At 39.8% G+C, this 20,145-nt stretch overlaps 1 protein-coding gene across 2 annotated transcripts in view; it reads left to right on the top strand.

Moving 5' to 3' along the window:
- Positions 1-5,755: 5,755 nt before the first annotated feature.
- Positions 5,756-20,145, top strand: part of PPP2R1B (protein phosphatase 2 scaffold subunit Abeta) — a 28,059-nt gene continuing 13,669 nt past the window's right edge. The window contains exons 1-9 of one of the 2 annotated variants that reach the window (XM_036745064.1): positions 5,756-5,943; positions 7,006-7,096; positions 7,540-7,640; positions 9,903-10,135; positions 10,379-10,526; positions 16,441-16,596; positions 18,652-18,766; positions 19,127-19,197; positions 19,494-19,628. In XM_036745064.1, coding sequence (XP_036600959.1) covers positions 5,830-5,943; positions 7,006-7,096; positions 7,540-7,640; positions 9,903-10,135; positions 10,379-10,526; positions 16,441-16,596; positions 18,652-18,766; positions 19,127-19,197; positions 19,494-19,628 — 1,164 coding nt within the window. In that variant the 5' untranslated portion in view covers positions 5,756-5,829. Of the gene's footprint in view, positions 5,944-7,005; positions 7,097-7,539; positions 7,641-9,657; positions 9,864-9,902; positions 10,136-10,378; positions 10,527-16,440; positions 16,597-18,651; positions 18,767-19,126; positions 19,198-19,493; positions 19,629-20,145 lie in introns of both variants that reach the window. The other variant, XM_036745065.1, reaches the window with a different exon arrangement.

A 20,145-nucleotide genomic window follows, 5' to 3' on the forward strand; every position in this document is an offset into this window, starting at 1 on the left:
CACTGGGTCAAAGATAGTTTGGAATAGAATCTAGGTCAACTCAAGCCAAAGAGTTTTCTCTAGGTACAATGCCCACTTTATGATTTCAGACTTTTTCTTCTTGCCATTCCTGTTTGGAAGTAAAGGAATCTTGCTTTCTGACAGGCAGGACTGGGAATTGGTTTAAGGTATTTAGGGCATAATCGCATTATATTATAGCTCTTTATGTAATGGTAAAATAAAGCAAAGGACTGAAGTGATCTGGATAGTTCAAGTAAAAACATGGCTAGAAAAGAGGGGCTTGAGACCTGAATAGGACTGGATGTGTGCAGTTATCAGACATTGCTAAACCTAGCCTACATGTGCTTTGAGTGAGATTCTGTATTTAGCTTTTCAATTTCCAGTATACCCATTCTTATACTAAAATATTGATACACATTCCTGTTAAGCTTCAGTGGTTATCTAGGTTAGTTAGGCTCAAGGAACTAATCTAACCTGTTTCTTTTTGACCTTGCTTTCTTCTTTTTGAGTATTAAAAAAAAAAATAAGGGAACTGGATTCTCTTTAGGTTTACAGAAATTAGAATTAGAAAAGACCTTAGAAATCATTAGCATAACCCCAACACTGTACAGATGAAGAAGTTGAGTCCCTGAGACATGAGGTGCCTTATAACATATCAGGGCAAGAATTCAAACCTAAGTTTTCTGGTTCCAAACTACACCAGATTTTTCTCTGTATGTTGGCGCTTGGCTAATGAGTAAGGGAAACTGGATTAGAGAACCTATAGACCTGATGAATCTTAAAGTTGGAATGGAACCTGGATATTATAGAGTCCGATCTCATTTGAAAGATGAGGAAGATAAGACCCTGTGATACTGAATAATTTGACAAAGGTTTCAGAGCTAGTGAGTAGGAGAGTTCAGAACTAGAACCTAAGTATTGGGATTCCCAATGCCTTATGCCGGCCACTACATCATGCAATTCCCAAATCTAATTTCTTTCTTACCCAGAAATCTGTCCACCAAATAATTTTTATGGATTAAGCAGCTGCTTCAGTGACATACTATATGTAAACTGCTTTGCAAACCTTAAAATATTATAGAAATGTTACCTATTAATCACTCTACCTCAAGCTACTCACAGGGATTGTCACTCCTTAGTTCTCACGATGACCCATACCTGTTCTATCTCAATGATTTACAATTTTTTCTTTCTGATGATAAACTCCTAGCCTTCCCTCTCTTACCCTGACCCACTCCAATAAATCTATTATTTGTCTTGTCTGCCACCTTGCCCTCTACACTTCCTTGTTCTGCAGTCTATCACCCTTGCTGTAGCCTTTTTTTCCTTCATAGTCTTGATACTATGGTTAGCCAGGTTAATATATATTTATATCCTGTACCCTGGAGTTCCTTGTTCCCTTGTCCTGTTGCTTCTTATTCCATACCAACCCCCAACATTTGATTATGCCTCTCTTCTGACTTCTCCACTCCTACTAGCATGTTGTTGAACACCAATAAAGTCACAATCTGTTTACTAGGTTTGCTATAAATTCATGATATGTAATTTCAACTGATCCTTTACTTCATCATTGTAATTGTTTTATTTTTCCTGATTTCCTGATTCTTTCTCATACTCTCCACAATGGCAGTCTCACATATTTTTTTTTCTTCCTAGGTACATTATGCTGCCATCTTACTTTACAGAGAAAATGGAGTCCATTTGTCTTAAGTGCCCTTTTCTTCCCCAACTCCATCAAGAAATGGCTCTCCTCTTTGCCAAAGCCAACCTTTCAAGCTCTCCTTTATTCTGCCCCCCCACTTTTTTCCATTTTCAATTTCTCCTCATCCATTGGCTTCTTTCCTATTGCCTACAGATGCTCACATCTCTCCCATCCTTAAAAAACCTTCACTTGACTCTGAAATCTCCTCAAACTATCATCCTATGTATCTTTCTCCTTCCTTTCACAGTCAAACTCTTAGAAAAAGCCACTAATTGCTTCCACATCCTCACCTCCCATTTATATTTCAACTCTTTGAAATGTCTTCTGACTCAACTACTTGATTGAACTGTTCTAAGGTTAGCAACGACTTAATAAATACATCCAATAGTCTTTCAGAAATAGTCTTTACTTTTCTTGACCCATGGAGCTTTTGAAACTGAGGAAGGCCTCACGGATGCTTGCTCTTCTCTGTTTCACAATGCTTTGTCCTGATTGACCTATTTACCTGTTTCTGCTATCTCTCCTTTGATGGATTATCATACATCTCTTTTCCCTTCTGTGAGGCACTGCCTCAGGCCTTCTTCTCTCTCTATACCCTCTCTTGGTAATCTCATCAGCTCTTATAGGTTCATGATATTTTGCAGATGACTCCCCAGACTTCAAATCCAACCCTATTCTCTCCTGAAATTGTCTCATCTTTTAAAACTGCTTGCTAGATATAACTGTTTAGATTTTTCATAGATAACTCAAGCTCAACAAGTCAAAACTGGACCTCATCATCCTTTCTTATAAAGCTTTCTTCCAAACCTCCTTATTTCTGTTGAGGATACTACCATTCTTTTAGTTACCAAGGTTTACATCCTTACCTCACTGTCTTTTAGATTCCACATTCAGCATCTCTAATGTCTGCCTCCTTCTCTCTATTTACATGGCTACCACTCTAGTTTAAGCCCTTATCATCTCTCTTTCTCTCTTGAAGGGTAATAGCCTCCTACAGGGTCTCCCAACCTCCAAAAGACATCCTCTAATGAGCTGCCAAATTTACGCTCCTAAAACAGAAGTCTGACCATGACACTCCGCTCAAAAATTTCCAGTGGTGACTGGTTATTTTCAGGAAAAAATACAAACTTCTCAACTTGACATTTAAAACCTTCAGTCTGGCTCCAGCCTAACTTTCCAGATTTAATTTCACATTATTCTTCTTATACTCTGACTTCTGACTTCAGCATTCAACTGAAATTGCCCTTTCTAAAGATATCAATGATCTCTTAATTACCAAATCTAATGGCCTTTTCTAAATCCTCATTCTTCTTGACCTCTTTATACAATTTAACACTGTTGATCACTGTTTCCTCCTGGATACTCTCTCCTCTCTTAGGCTTCTATGACATTGTACTCCTTGTACTCCTAGCTGCCTGACCTCTCCTCAGTTTCCTTTGCTGGTTCTTCATCCATGTCATGCCCACTAATTGTGGGTATCCCTTAGAGGAAACTGGTTGGCATGATAGAGTGCTAAGCCTGAAGTTAGGAAAACCTTAGTTCAAATCCAGCCTCAGACACTTACCAGCTGTGCGACCCTGGGCAAGTCACTTAACCTTTGTCTACCTCAGTTTCAACTGCAAAATGATGATAATAAGTACCTATCTCCCAGGATTGTTATGTCCCTGGGCCCTTTCCTCTTTTCTCACCATACTCTCATTTGGCGATCTCATTATTCCCTTGGGTTCAATCATCATTTGTGCAGATGATTCTCACACCTACATACTAAGCTATAGTCTTTCTCTTGAGCTTCCGTTCTGCATCACCAACTGCCTTTGGACATCCTGAATTGAATGTTCTGTAGGCATCTCCAATTCAACATGTCTAAAATAGAACCTCATCACCTTTTCCCTCAAAACCTCCCCTCTTTTTGAACTTTCAGTTACTATAAAGGGTATAACCATCCTCCCAATTCAATCATGTCAATATTTTTGGTGTCACCCTTGAGTCCTCATTCTTACTCATTCCATATATCCACTCTTGTCCTTCTTGTCATATCTATCTACCTACCTACATACATGTTCCTTTCTCTGCACTCAGTCATCACCCTTGCACAGGCCCTCAATTCTGTAAAATCCTTTTGCCTGGATTCTCAAAGTCTTCTAATTGGGTCCTCCTGCCTCAGGTCTCTCCCCACTCCAATCCATCCTCTACTCAGCTATCAAAGTGATTTTCCTAAAGCATGGGTCTGACCCTGTCACCTTCCCTCTCTTCAATAAACTTCAAGTAGCCCCTTATTACCTGGTTCTAGTAGAAAATTTTCTGTTTGGCATTTAAAGCCCTTCACAACCTGGACTCTGTGACACTCTACCTCTTGGCTCTAGGCATTCTCTCCAGCTTTCCCCCATGCTGGGAATGCTCTCCTTTGTCCATTCCAACGACTGACCTCTCTGGTTTCAAAAACCAAATAAAATCTGACTTTCCACAGGAAGCCTTCCTCAACTCCTCTTAACTTCATGCCTTCCATCTGTTAATTATTTCTTGTTTATCTTGCATATAGCTTGCTTCATATATCTTTCTTTGCCTGTTAGACTGTAAGCTCCCTTTGGGCAGGAATTGTCTTTTTCCTTTTTTTTTTTTTGTATCCTCAGTGCTTAGCACAGTGCTGGCATATAGTAGGCACTTAATATTTATTGATTGATTTCTATCCTTCCAATTTTCTTACACTTTACTCCCCTCCAACATGCATGATATCCCATCTCCTTTCTCTGTGTATTTGAAAATGTTCTGCCCCTTAAGTTTCTCTGGCTTCCTTCAAGACTCAGTTTAAATCCTACCTTCTACAGGGCTTTCCTAGTTCTGACAGCTGCTAGCACCTTCCCCTCTCAGATTGCCCTCAATCTTTTCTGAAGTAAACTCTTTGAGTGAGAGATTGGCTTTCTTTGTATCCCCATTGTTTAGCATAAGGTGGAGTTCACAATGCTTATTTACTGACCGACTAGTCCTTTCAGGCAAACTGACCAATCTGCTATTCTCCCAAATTTGTATTCTTTTCCAGCATCCGTGTCTGGAGAGCCCTCCCTTCTCACTTTCATCCCTTAGAATCTTTAGTTCCTCCAAAGTTTAGATCCTGTGCTATCGAAATCTCCCTCCCCCACCCGCACTCTTCTTCCTCAATTTATCTTGTATGTATTATTTGTTTATATGTCATATCCCGCCCCCCACTCCCACCCCAGTAGACTAGAAGCTCTTGAGGGGCAGTTACTCCTTGAAGGCAGTTCCTTCGGATTATGACCTCCCGGAACACAGGGACTGGTTTGGGTTGTTATCTGCATCTCCAGGGTTTAACTTCGGGCCTAGCACATAGTAGGTACTTACGATTATTTCACTTTTGTTTCGGTGTCCTTAACACCTGGCTCGGCGCATGGCACGGAGGAGCCACTTTACATAGGTCTGTTTAATTTAATTAAGCATTAAGGCCGGGAAGAAAGTGCACACAACTCCAGGATTGAGACAGAAAAGGAACAAAATCAACAGGGAGGCGTGGTGCTTTTAACAGCTTGCCCGGGGAAACTAGAAGAAATATTGGCTGCAGAGTTTGGCCAGCGCTGTTCACTTCTCTACCCGTCATCACTCGTCATTACACGGCACGCTGGCTTTGGGGGAGCCGCTAAAAGAACCGCGGTAGGCCGGGTCTGTGCTGATGGGGATGGTGGGGAGGGGAGTTTGGGTGGAGAACTCACACCAGTACCCGGCCTGCTGCTGTCTATGCAAGGGGAAAGGTCACCAGGGCTTTGGCCCTGGAGAGCCGGGGGCCTCCGTCCTCCAGGCCTCGCCGGGCAGAGCCCTCGTGAGGCAACAAGCGGGCAGTGGCCCTTCCTGGACCCAGTCACCCAGATATAGCCCCGTCCTGCCTGGAGAAGAAAGTTCCGACCCGCTAGTCCGAGGCCCTCAGGACGCCTAGACGGTCCTTCACGCTCACGAAGTACCACGAAAGAAGAGAATGGCTCCGACGCACGCGCACGCCGTGCTGGGACGCGCCCAGGGCTAACGTGCAAGCGTATGCGTGCGTGCGTGGGGCGGGGCCGACGCTCTGAGCTGGAGGCGGCCGCGGCGGCGGCGGTGGTGGTAGCAGCCGGAGGAAGAATATGGCGGGTGCTGCTGGGCCCGGGAGCGGCCCGGGCGCCGCGGGCGGAGACGGAGACGACTCGCTGTACCCCATCGCGGTTTTGATCGACGAGCTCCGCAACGAGGACGTGCAGGTAGTGGGGCCGAAACAGGGGCTTGAGGCCGGGCCGGCGATGGGGAGACCCGGGGGCAGGAAGGCCCGATGGATGGGGGCTGGGGGGAGCGGGAGCAGCCGGGCCAGGTCGACCGGAGCTCGGGGCGGGGGGAGACCACAACCTGCCCCAGAGTTACCTCCTGCACACGCTGGGGTTCTCGAGGGGCTTAACCCAGACCCCACAGTCCTCACCCCTGAGCCTCGGGGGCCAAGCCCGGGCTGGGCAGGCCCCTGGACGGGCAGCTTCCGAGGAAGACGCTTCCCGGTTTCTTTGACGCCTCGTGGGGGCTGGTCTGTGGGAAAAACCCGCGTCAGCCCCGGGAGAAACTTTGGGCCGCGTTAGCCCGCGCTTAAGGAAAAAAAACACCTTTAGCATGGGGGGCGGTCAGGATTTATGATCAGGGTGCTTCCTCCCCCCCTACCCCCGCCAGGGTCTTGCCTTCCAGGGCTTGTTCCTGTTCCACCTCTTCCCTGATTCCCTCTCCTCCCCCCATGCTAAATGAGTGATGGGCCAAGGAGAACCGAGGTCAATTAACAGGATGTCAAGTGGTCCTTGGAGTTGTAGAGTTGAAATATGTCCCAGGGTTTGCAAATGGCAAAGCCGGTTAAGTGGAAGAAGGGATGCATGATTAAGCGAAATGAAATGTGTATTTTCGGATTAAAATGGAAAAAGACAGCAATTATCAATGAATTTATTCTCGCCTGCCACACTCGTTAAAATTCTCTTTCCTGTTAAAATTCTTTCACTTGTTGATTTGTGATCATCCCTTCAGGCTTTCATTATTCTTGTATCTTCCCAGAAAAGTGAGACTACTCAATTTGAGGAATCTTTTCTTGTTTATATGGTTAGGTTAACCCAACTTCTGAAAACCTTCCATGCTACATCAACTGTTCTGAGAAATCTAAATCAGAAATTTAAATTTTATTTGTCTTCCTTGCCTTCACTTGCCCTTGCCCATTTAGCACTTTTTTTTTGGTTTGCAATTTCTCTGCTTTGTAATGGTTTCCTATTTGCATCTCCACGTAATTTTTTTTTTAATAGCTAAGGCTCAACAGTATTAAGAAGTTATCAACAATCGCTTTAGCTCTTGGAGTAGAGAGAACTCGAACTGAACTGCTGCCATTTCTTACTGGTATGTTAATTTTGTTTTTTAGAAAATATGGTAATTTTAGTTTTTGTAGCATTTGTTTATTGATTTAGCCATTTCATAGATTACATTATTAACAGCATTACTGAATACTCATGTGAGCAAAGTGGTATAGAAAGACAACACCATCTGCCTTGTTCTAAATCAAATTATAATAATATGGACAGAAATATTCTAGACGTATTAAGCAAGTAAAAAAAATATTTACATGACATAGAAAAGGATGTTGAGCAGTATCCTAACTCAGTTCTGCAGGAGAGGTTCTAGGTAGTATTTATTGAAAGAAGGAAGAGTAGGCTTTCTTATGATTATAATTTGACTGTGTTGCCATTTACATGTCTAATTTGTTTCCCTTTGTGTTTTATACTGAGTGTTCTGCTGTTGGTCACCTAACTCTGCTTATGAATTCCCCATTGTTGCTATTTTAGATACAATTTATGATGAAGATGAGGTATTGTTGGCTCTTGCTGAACAGCTGGGAAATTTCACTGTCCTGGTAGGAGGTCCAGATTTTGCCCACTGTCTCCTGGTGAGTGGTGATGTGTGACCTATTCTGTCTATATTTTCTGAACTTTAAGAGATAAGGATAGGGACTGGACTTTTGTTTTCTTTGGTAAAAGGAACTTCCAGATAAGGGAAAACCCTTTACCAATGTGGGTTGGCATATTTTTAACTTAACTTCTTGTCTTAGAGACATGCCTAAAGCATCAAGAGGGTAAATAATTTGCTCAGAAACACATAGCCATAATGTTTTAGAGGCAGGACTTGCACCCAAGCTTTCGTGGTTCCCAGGCCTGTTCTCTCTTTTCTATGCCATTCTCTCTCTTCTCTTGTGGTTTAAATGCTGTATTATTCGGAGATGTATTGCACCTTTACCTGCAAAGTTGTATGTACTTTTAATGAAAATTGATTCATGATCATCTCGTGGGAAGATGATCACAGTTTCAGTCATTGAGAGTCTAAACAGTGTTTGTCCTTAGCAAATTGACCTTCTCTTAACTTTGCAAAATATCTAGTTACTTCATAGCTGATATTTTCTCTGTTCTTCGACCAATCCTTATGGGCTTATTTTATTTGTGAATTCACAAGATGGAGAACCTGAATTTAATTATTTCTTGAAAATAGGGATTTCAGGTTTTCTCCTAGGTATGTGGTTTACCCTGGGAAACTTTATTAGTTTATTTTTTGTTTTTAACACCTACGTTGTAAAGATCAATAAATGTATATGCTTTTATTATTCTAATGAACACAATGGCATATGAGTGAGCTTTTGTTTTGGTGCAGGTTTCTCCATACATACATATCAACAGGATTGTTTTCCAAATTGCTTCTTAAATGCCATATGGAGAGAGAGTGGGTTTAGCATACTATCATAGGATCAGCTAGGTGGCACAGTGGATAGAGTGCCTGGTCTGGTAGAGTCAGGAAAACTTGAGTTTAAATCCAGCCTCAGTCACTTTACTGGTTGAGTGACTCTGGACAAATCATTTAACCCTGTTGGCCTCAGTTTTCTCATCTGTAAAGTGAGCTGGAGAAGGAAATGGCAAACCATTCCAGTATCTTTGCCAAGAAAACCTCATATAGGGTCACAGAGAGTCAGACCCAACTGAATACTGACAAATCATAGGATCATAGATTTAGAGCTGAAAAGGATATTAGAGGCCATTGAGTCTAACCCCTTCATTTTATACATCAAAAAACTGAGGTACAAAGGGTAAGTGATTTTTCTAGGGTTACATAGCTAATAAGTATCTGAAGTGGTATTTGAACCTAGGTCTTCCTGACTGGATACTGTGCTTTCTATACTTGACTGAATGTCACAGTTTGGGACAAGCTTTACTAAACAGACAGACTTCTTACATTCATTTGATTCTTCCAAAAACATTGCAGGTATACCTTGGTTCCTGCATCTGCATGTGAGATTTAGTGGAACTGAGAGCATTCACTTTAACCTTTCCAGAAGCACAAAGATTTTAGGAAGGTAGCCTGGTGCTTCCAGAGGCCTGGGCTTTTAGAGCCGTCCTACAAACATTGTTTTCTTTTCATATGGCCGTGTCATAGTTAGTGAGACCTTTTGAGATATCCCTTAGGGTCAATCCTGCTGATTTTCTTTCAGTCTCTGACATTGGCCTTATGTCTTTCATTCAGCTGTCCTGACAGTGTCCTTGTTATGGGTGGCTGGCTCAGATAAGGATTTGGAATATAGTGTTTGTTGAGAGGCAGCTGTGTTGTAGTAGGAACATTTAGTGGAATGGATAAATGGAGGGTATAGAGCTAATGTTGAGGTCAATGTTAGTATCACTTGCACTTCCAGGAATGGTGGGCTGTGGGCTTAGTGACTTGATTGAAAGTGGAAGTAACTATAGTGCCTAAAGAGATTCCTAAAGAAAAATGTTCCTCTTTTGTGTACTGTAGCATTTTTAATATGTCCTTGTTGAAATATGTATTATACTTTTAACCTATATTTGGCTACATGTCTTTTAAACTATCGTTCAGCTCAATACTGTTAATATTGTGGCAAGTCTCTTTCACTGTGTCATTTGTAGACACCATCTGTGAATTGCCATCTGGGACATGAGATCTTGGCTATCCTTCAGAAGTCGTGTCTTCAGGTTGGACATACCTTATGTTGCCACTGTGAACTGAAAGCTACCTACCATTTGATGTTATGTAGTTAAAAGTTCTGGTTACATGTACCACCTCCCTTCAGTCACTACAAAAGGTGATACTCTGCTGCTTCCAACCTGATTCAGTAAGTTTTCTTTGATTTTCCTTTTTGGTTCTCTCTCAGCCTCCTTTGGAAAGTTTGGCAACCGTGGAGGAGACTGTAGTTCGAGACAAGGCAGTGGAGTCACTGAGGCAGATCTCCCAAGAGCACACTCCTGTTGCTCTAGAAGCCCATTTTGTACCTCTTGTGAAACGCCTGGCCAGTGGGGATTGGTTCACTTCTCGCACCTCTGCATGTGGGTTATTCAGTGTTTGCTATCCCAGGGCTTCAAGTTCTGTCAAGGCAGAAATTAGACAGTAAGATGTGGTATCTTTTCATTTATTTTGGGTTGTTGGGAACAAGTAAATAAAATCTGCAATTTCACCTATGGGCACCCTAAAGGGATAGTGGGAATGATGATGAATCTTTTTGTATGTAATACTCAGAAACCTGAGCATTGGTATTTTTGCTGCCCAAGAGAAAGATTCTAAAATGCATTTTCTGATCATTATAGTAATATTGTTGGAGGTGAAATGCATTCAATATTTCATTTGCTGCAGGCACTTTCGTTCCCTGTGCTCTGATGACACTCCAATGGTCCGACGTGCTGCTGCTTCCAAACTGGGTGAATTTGCCAAAGTCTTGGAATTGGAAAGTGTTAAAAATGAAATCGTTCCATTGTTCACTAATCTAGCTTCAGATGAACAGGTAAATATATCTAAGTTATTATCAAGATATGTACTTGGATGGGTAAATCTCCCATTCCCCCTGCCTCCTTTATATTTCAGGAATCTCTTGGCCCAGAGAGGATAAGTGACTTGTTTGTTGTCAGCAACTCTAGATATATATTTGATACAGTGACCTTGTTCCTTCCTTAGAAAAAGTAAGATTTCTATATGATATGGGTTAGTCCAGTCTATCTTAGTGCTCTTAGGTTGATTTTTTTTTAAGCAATTCCGTGTTGTTTCCACCCTCTTCCCCTCAAAACTGGAAGCAAACTTATAGGGTAAAAGAAAGGAGTGGTCAAAGAGGGAATGGGAACTATAATTAGGAGGGTGGACCAAAGCTGTAATGCATAGTAACAGCTTTATAATGTGGGGCAGTGAAATTTCCTGTCATTTTGGGCTTGTAGCTTAACAAGAGGCACATAATCCTTTGGACTCTGATGCGTAGCATGTTTCAGATTCTTTAACACTAGTGTTTAGAGACACTTAGTGTGAGTATGGGGAACTCCAAATCAAGAATATAGCCTTTTTCCTCTAATATGCTTAGGTTTTGATTCCCTAGAGAATTATTATAACATGTAGATAACTGTCAGACTAGTCTTCAGAATTCTGGCATTAGCAAAGAGGGTCTTGATAATTTTTGGATTTGGTTGCTATTCAGATTTTAACACTAAAACAGTTACTACATGAAGGAGATCAAGCTAGCTTACAAATTGCCTGAGTCAAGAAACACTTGATCTCCTTGTCAGGGAACAGATAAGGGAAAATAGGCAATAGCAGCTTAGAGTATAAGCTCATTTATAAAATATTAGAGGAGAAGTTAACTCAAGATTATAAGAACTACTGTCTGAAAACAGTTGAGGACATAAATTTAGAGATATTTTAGGATGAGACCCAACTAAGTCTGATCATCCTGAGAACATTTGTAAATGAAATGGAAAAGTCATGAAGTCGAACAGTTAGGCCAGTGTTTCTGTCGTGCTTTAGTGAGAGTAGTACACCTCTTGCATCCAGACTTTACCACCTAGGTACATCAGGTATCAGGTGAAGAAGTGATGAGGGTATTTAAGCTGAAGTGGGGAAGAACATCAGGCCCTGATCAGAAGAAATCTGCTGGCACATTTAGAGGCACTGAGGGAACACTTTAAAGTTCCCCAACTGAAGAAGACTAACAAAAGAAGGGAAACATTTGTAGGTTTGTCTTTTTTTTTTTAAGTTAGAAACTACTGACTCCTGCCTGTGCCCTCATCTCCATGTAAACTTTCTGAGAATGTTTTGTGCACCCATTAAGGATATCATCAGTGAAAATATGAAAAGGGAATAGATAGATTTGCACATTTTTTTTAAACACCAGGTCATTTCTGTAATCACACGAATGACTAAAAGGTATAGGGTATATAAGATCTTGATGTAACTTAAACATTTGACTTAATAGAATAAGAGCCCTACAAGTGTCCTTCAAACAAGGTGTCTCCCATTGGTATGTTAAATGATAAAAAAATTCTATGATAAGATAACAAAGATATTTAATGATTTTCCAGTAGAACAGAACGTGAAGCAAGGAGATATATGTTCATTGTTCGTCAAAGGTGTATGCCAGTGGCATGGAGGTTGTGCCATGTAGAATCTAGATAGGATTTTGTGTCGATAGGAAGATTTTTCAAATGCTTACACTCACAGATAAGATTGTATTAATTATATTATGCACTGGAATACTATGTAACCTTAATGAAATCCATAATTGTTTGAAAGAGATTGGTCTAATTATCCATATATTTAAAACATGATTGGTTCCTGCAGTTATGAAATGAAGTTAGATGGGCAGCTAGTTGAATTAGTCACTAAGTGTATATGTTTTGGACAGGTCCTAGAGATGGGTAATAAGCTACACTTTAATAAGAGGAGTCTTTGGGGCTGAAAAGTATCTGAGAAATTGGGGAATCTGAAGTCCCTTGCTGTCACAAAAGATCATCTTTTTGTCATCAGTATTCTCCGTATGTTGTTGTATGGCTATGAATAAGTCGTTCAGGAAACATTTAAATATGTGTCAGATACTGTACCATGTTCGGGGGAAACAAAGAAATGAAACAGCCCCTGCTCTGGAGGAGCTGACGTTCTATTGGGGAACACAACATTTTACATAAATTAGTATGTTACGCGTGTGTGTGTGTAATTTTTTTAAACCGGGGAATGTACTAGAAAGTGAGATTAGGAAAGGCTTCGTGTAGAAGGTCGTATTTGAGGTGATCTTTGAAGGAAACCACAGATTCTAAGAGGTGGAGGTGAGGTGGATGTGCTTTCTAGCCATGAGAAAATAGCCTGTTCAAAGGCACAGAGGTGGCACATGGATTGTAGTATATAAGGAGCTTCAGGAAGTTCAGTTTGGCTGGAGTGTGGAGTGAATGCAGGGGGTAATATAAAACTAGAAATGTAGGTTGGAGCCAGATTATGATGGGCTTTATATGACTAACAGGAGTTTGTAAAATAGGGAGCCACTAAAGTTTAAATGGGAGTAAGATGGTACTTTAGGAAGGTTACTTTGTCAGCAGATGAAGAATGGATTGAAGAAGGGGGAGATTTGAGGCAGGAGATCAGTTAAGAGGCTATTGCAGTAGTCCGTGTGAGTCTCTGATCTAGGATGGTGGAAATGTGAGGAGAGCAAGGGACAGATGGAAATGATATTTAAGGGGTAGAATAAGATGGCTGCTGATTAGATTATGTGGTATAAGGGAGAATGAAGAGTTAAGGACATCTTTGAAGTTTAGAACCTCCATACCTGGAGGGGAGAGTGGTGTCCTTGATAGAAATAGGGAAATTTGGAAGTGGAGTAAATTTGGGAGAAAAGATGAGTGGGTTTTTTTTTTTTGGACATGTTGAGTTTGAAATGCTTATAGGACACCCTTTCAAAATGTCCAGTAGTTGGTGATGCAGGAATGGCATTCAGGGGAGAGACTGAAGTTGAATATATAGATTTGAGAGTCATTTATGTAGGGATGATAATTAAACCCATGCGAGCAGATGAAGTCACCAAGAGTACAGAGAGAAGACAACCAAAGGCACAACCTACATTTGAGGTCTGATCACAGATGGTGATCTAGCATAGGGAAGAATCAAGAGAGTACATTGTCCAGTAGGAGAAGTGGTCAAGAGAGTCAGGTACTACAAAGAGCGGGGAAAAGTCATTGAAGTTGGCAGTTAGGAAATTATTGGTAAATTTGGAGGGAGCAGTTTCAGTTGAATAATAAGGTTGGAGGTCAGATTGCAAGTGGTTGAGGAGTGAGGGAAGTGGAAGTGGAGCCAGCAAGACTAGATAATGTTTTCTAGGAGTTTGGCTTTGCAGAGGAGGAAAGAGGATAACAGAGTCAAATGAGGATTTTTTTTGAGGATGGAGAAGACTTGGGTATTTTTGTAGGGAAAGATCCAGTGAGGGAGAGATTGGAGATTAGAGAGAGGTATGATTGTGGGGGATGATGTGCTGGACAGAATGAGATTGAGTGCTATGAATTGCAGCATTGGCCTTAGAGAGAAAGAAGAGCCACATTTTCACTGGACATGGCAATTAAAGAGGAGAGAATGGGTGATATTGAGGGGTTTGGGGATGTAGAAAAGAGGGAACTCATTGGGAATGGCCTTCGTTTTCTCAGTAAAGCATAGGATGAGGTTCTCTGCTGAGAGGGGTGGTGTGAGAATTTTGGGGATATAAGAAAAGTTTGAAACAGTTAGCATTAAAAGAGTTGCCTTGTATTGAGGAAATAGTTGAAAGTAGATTACATGCATTTGTAACGTATCCACTCAGCACTGTCGTGTGACTTTTTTCTAGCACCAGTTCACAACATGCAAGTAGGATTGGAAGTACCTAAGGAAGACCCCTAGCACGTTGAGTAGATCTGATGTAGCATTTATAGAGAAATGTGGATGAAAATTCACATTGAATGAATTAGGTGTGGGGGGGATTGTGATTATAGTAGAAGTTGCTACCCTGATGAGACCACAAATCTGTTGAAACAAGCATGCTGTCCAGGCATCACTTCATATTTACTACTTGCCTAAGTGATAGAAAAACCTGCCATATAATACATATATGCTGATAAATCTTTTCATTATCCTTACTCTGAATTTATTATTTTCATGTTTTTAACTTTAAAAAGTAGATTTTTTTCCCCTCCAAATTTAACATGAAAAACTGAACTACTTAAATATTTATCTTGAGAAGATAATGATATTTGGTGATACAGTTCCATGCCTGCAGTAGCTATGGCTATTGAAAGCCAATTATATTCACTCACCAAGCTTTGGGACTTAGTCTGGAACCTTCACCTCTCTTCATAGGATACTAGTTCACTCAAGTCCACCCTCATTTATGTCCAGAGAATTACGTTCCGAAACAACAGGACAAACAGGGATGGTAGCATGATATATTGGAAGGATAGTGGACTAGGAATCAATTCTGCTTCTCTACTGGTTTTCCCATTTCTTAGTTTTGTATTCTTCTGTAAGCACTATGGCCAGAAATGGCACTATGGATCATAATGAGTTCCATTACTTTCCTGATACTCATTCTTTTTGACATTTCTTTTGCACTATGTACAGTTCATTGCCTTATTTCTTAAATACTTATCTTTGGATTCAATAGCCAGTTCTGTCTGTTATCTGTTAGTATTCTTAGTTCATTTCTCTTTCTTTCCTCTTTCTTAGTTCTTGGCATGTACTAAGAAGTAGTCTTCTAATTTGTTATATTTCACTCTGTGCCCACATTCAGCTACTACAGTTATCCCTTCCACATTGTGACTTTCCCCGTCATGCTTTTGCCGTATTGAGGGCTGGCATAAGAAATTAAATGGGAATTTTTGGGGAGTTTTGTGGAAGCTGTAGGTAACACATGAAGGCCAGCAGACAACACAGAAAAAGTTTAGAAACTCAGGAATGCATAAAATATATGTATAGTATTGTGTAATATCAACATATTTTATCTTTTAATACCATAGTAAATCAGACCTTTTCTCTGGTATGAAGGGAGTGCCAAAATTTTTTTCTTGGATTTTCCAGATCACATGGGAGCATGGGGTACGCACCAAACTCCTAACCCCCACAATATGGAAGGGATAACTCTTCTTTCATGTGGGAAAACTCACAGATAGGCTTTTTTTTTTTTCAGCTCTTTTCTCACCATTGTTTTGGTTCATATCTTCATTTATTTTGGATGTTACAGTAACATTTTTGAAGTTGATATTTTTGTATATAATATATACATCTTTTATATATAATATACATAATTATAGACTACATACACTACAATATAATAATATATATATTTTAAAAGCTGAGGTAATTATATTGACAAGATTTCTCTTAACCCCTCTTCACACACCCCCAGTATTAATAATTCTTCCCAAATTCCAATCTCAGCTTCCTCAAATGCCCTTTTTCCCATGTCTATCCTCTTACTGTGTGAGAGCTATTTAGCCTTAAAAGCTCTTCCCTAGCTTTCTTTTTCTGATTTTTACTGTGTTTCATAGTCTCTGCTCCTGTAGGATTTGCTATCCAGCATGTAATTTGTATGTTTCTATTTCCATACATTTGATATGCTGTTTCTTCTCATTTGAATAGTCTTGCTCTGCCATCTTTTTAAATCAGAAATGTGTTTAAAAAGTGAACTCGGAGAGGCTTTACTAAATAGCCTTACTTATGTGACTTTTATAGTGCTTTTATTCTCTTGCATGTGTAGAGAATATGTAGACTTAGTTTCCAGCATACTGTTCGTTCTTACACATATGTATATATGTTCTGCCTCCTTAACTAAATTAGAAGAAACCTGTTAAGGTCAGGGAAATTATAGTTTACTTCTCTAGTATACCTTAAAAAGTAGCATAAATCAATATGAAGTCTTTTTCCTTCAGGATTCTGTGCGTCTTCTAGCTGTAGAAGCATGTGTCAGCATTGCCCAGTTACTATCCCAAGATGATCTTGAAACTCTGGTGATGCCTACACTCCGCCAAGCAGCAGAAGATAAATCTTGGAGAGTTCGATACATGGTGGCTGACAAGTTTTCCGAGGTAAAAACACGACATGTAACTTTAAGTATTAGTGTTGTGATAATATTTTAATCTGAACTACTTTTACTAAAGACTCCAAATTTACAGTATCTCAGGTGGAAAGAACCTCAGAGGCCATCTAGTCTCATCAGTATTTGAACAAGAATCTTATCTTTATTATAACCTGCCAAATGATCATCCAGCCTTTGTTTAAAAACTTTCAGTGAAGGGAAATCCACAATCTCTTAAAGCAGCCTGTTCTCTTTTTGAATAATTATAGTTGTTAGGAAGTTTTTCCTTACATCAAGCTTAATTATATCTTTTTGTAAATTCCTAGTGCTGTTTTCTTGGACCAAATAGAATGAGACTAGTCCCTCTTTTGCTTTACAGACAGCTATCATGTCTTCTGTAAGTCTTTTTTTTTTTTCCCAATTTAACATCTCTCGTTCCTTTAAATGATAACTTGTGTCATTAATGGCTTCCACCCTTTTAGTTGCCTTTTTCTGGATACTTTCTAGTTTGTCAATGGCCATCCTAAAACATGGTGCTCTAACTGAACTGAACACATTTGTTCAAAGTCAATAGACATTTGTTAAAGGTCCGTTATGTGTAAAACGCTATGCTAGGCATGAGGGAAAATACAAAGATTAGACAAGATACAGCCCTTGTCCTTCTGGAACACACATAATTAATAAAAGGATATAACAGATAACTATAACATGATATGTAAATGCATAGGAGAAGTGTAAACAGAGTCCTAGCTTAGGTCTGAAATGGGAAAGATGATTACTGGGGCCTGGGAGGAAAAATAATCAGAAAAGGCTTTTTACACATTAAGTGTCATTGGGCTGGGCTGTAAAGGATAGATAGGATTTCAAAAGGCAAGGGTGAAGGGGGAGTATATTAGAGTTTAGGAGATAGTGAACAGTCCTCTTTGGCTAGAGTTTAGATGATGTTGAGGAAAAGCTGTAACATGGTGCCAGATTGAACACCAGGTTAAAGGGTTTGAGTTTTAGTCAGTATAGAGCTGTTGAAATGTTTATAACACAGGCCTTTTCCAGGGAAAATTTTTCTGGCATTGGTTTGAAGCATCTATTAGGGCAGAGTGGTGGTATGCAGGAGCTGGAAAATTGGTTAGAAAGCCAATCTAACAGTCAAGTGGGTAAAAATGAGAATTTGGAGTGGGGTGGTGAAGAGAAAAATGAACAAATATTAGAAATTTTGTGAAAGTAGAAGCAACAAGACTTAGTGCTATAATGGGATAGGAGGAATAAGGAATAATAGAGTAGTAAGGTTTTGGATATGGGAGACTAGGTGAATGTCGGAACCACTTAGGAAAATACGTAAGTCAGAGGATTGAGTTTTTTGAGGAAAGATAAGCTTGGCTTTGGACATGATGAATTTGAGCTACTGTAGGTGGAGATATTCTGTAACCAGTTATAGATGCAGGTCTGGAACTTAGAACGGAAGCCAGTGTAGGAAATATGGATTATGGAGAGTATACAGTTAAAACTAGGGGAGTGAAAGAGATTTACAGGGAAAAGACCAAAGAGTGAGAAAAGAGGGGTGAGAACAAATGTATTGTCGATCACCTACAGGTGTTAGATGTTAGGAAGAGGATGGAGCCATTGAAAGTTCTGGGTTATGGTAGAAATAGCATTGCATTTAAAGTCTGAAGACCTGCATTTGAATCCTGGCTCTGCCATTTACTAGTTGTGTGACTTGAGTAAGCAACCTTGTTTCTCTGGGGCTTAGTTTCCTTATCTGTAAAATGAGGTTGCATTTTATGGTATCCAATCAATGTCCCTTTTAGTTCTTAGAGAGACAGGAGGATGTGAGCAAGAAAAGGCAGTTGTCACTGTCCTTAATAACCTCTTAAGTGACCCTTGAAGAAGCTTGACTCAATATAGTGTCGAGGTTTTGTGACAAACTACCTAGGGTTAGGGAGAGAGTAGAGTAGGTGACATGGAGGTAGAGGCATAGGTCCTAGATGGAAAGAAGGTTATGGTGCTTTTATGCAGTCTTCCTGATTCTTATTATGGCATTCACTAATAAACTGCACATATTCTTTGGTAGCTTCAAAAAGCAGTGGGACCAGAAATCACCCAAAATGACCTGGTTCCAGCCTTTCAGAACCTCCTTAAAGACTGTGAAGCAGAGGTCCGAGCTGCGGCCGCCCACAAAGTGAAAGGTAAAGAGTAGCTTAGTAGTGTTTGCACCATTGGGGTATTCAGTGTTCATGCCCTTGTTTGTTTTTACTTCTAGAAAATGTTTCCCAAATAGAGAAGACTGTATACAATATGCAAAAAAATCATAGGAAAGATATTTACAATAAGTCATTGCCTTTTCAAGTTTAAGAATATGGTACTAGAGGATGATTGGCAGATCAAATGAAAAAGTATATTTAGATTAAGAGTAGGTTTTTTCCCCCAAATCTTGTTTGCTTAGATAAATAAAGTTGTTTGACTTTGAACTTTTGATAAACTTGAGTAAATTTCTTCACTTTTGTGTAATTGATACCAAGCAAACATTTTCTCTTTATGCCCTTTAGAACTTTGTGAGAACTTGCCAGTTGATGGTAGAGAAACTATAATTATGAATCACATTCTTCCTTTTGTTAAGGTAAGACTTATTGGCTTATTTTGTTTTCTCAAAGCTCTTTCAACTCCATCGTGGGTATGGAAATAAAGTATTTTGTGTGATATTTCAGTGTATGGCATACCTTATTTTTCCTGTTTTACAAATACTAAGTGCTTTACCATCTTCTTTTATGTGTTACTTAATAGAAAGAGGAACCACTGAACTAAGGAATATTAAAACAGTGCAGACTTCAAGATTCTTGGCGTTGATAAAGACTTGTTCTACTCTCTGGTAAAATAAAATGAAAGGATTTTAATATATATTTTTTAAAATTTTAGGAATTGGTATCTGATTCCAATCAACATGTCAAGTCTGCTCTAGCTTCTGTAATTATGGGATTATCTACCATTTTGGGCAAAGAGAATACCATTGAACACCTTCTACCTCTTTTCTTAGCTCAGTTAAAGGATGAGGTGAGTCTAGAAATTTATAAACCCTATTTGCTTAGGGTCCTGTTTTTCAGTGTGGGTATCACCCAATTAGGACCTTAGACAGTGAGAGTTGAGATAAAAAACTTGGTTGAATTTCAAAACTCAAGAATGGGACATGGCATAGGTATATGGAAAACTTTGAAAATGGCTATTGGGATATAATAGAGTACAATTCTTGAGAAGTCCCTCTGTGAATTATGCTGAATTTAGACAAGTGATTTCTTACCAGTGATGTGGATAAAAAGGGGATAATGTTTCTTTTCCCTTAATTTGTCAATTTTAGGATGTTACTAAATTTAAATTCTTTAATGGTATTTTTGGCTGTAAATAACTTTGGATGAACAGTCATATTTAATTTTTTATCATATACTTTTTTCTTTCAATAATTTATGTGATCCTGATACGTGGAATTAATTACTCAGTGCTGTATCCACTGTGCTGTATATCCTTTAGGCTGTAATTCCTCAACTTTTACTTTAAGACTATATAATCTTTAATG

The sequence above is a fragment of the Trichosurus vulpecula genome, chromosome 2 (assembly GCF_011100635.1).
Source record: "Trichosurus vulpecula isolate mTriVul1 chromosome 2, mTriVul1.pri, whole genome shotgun sequence".
NCBI classification, from domain to species: domain Eukaryota; kingdom Metazoa; phylum Chordata; class Mammalia; order Diprotodontia; family Phalangeridae; genus Trichosurus; species Trichosurus vulpecula.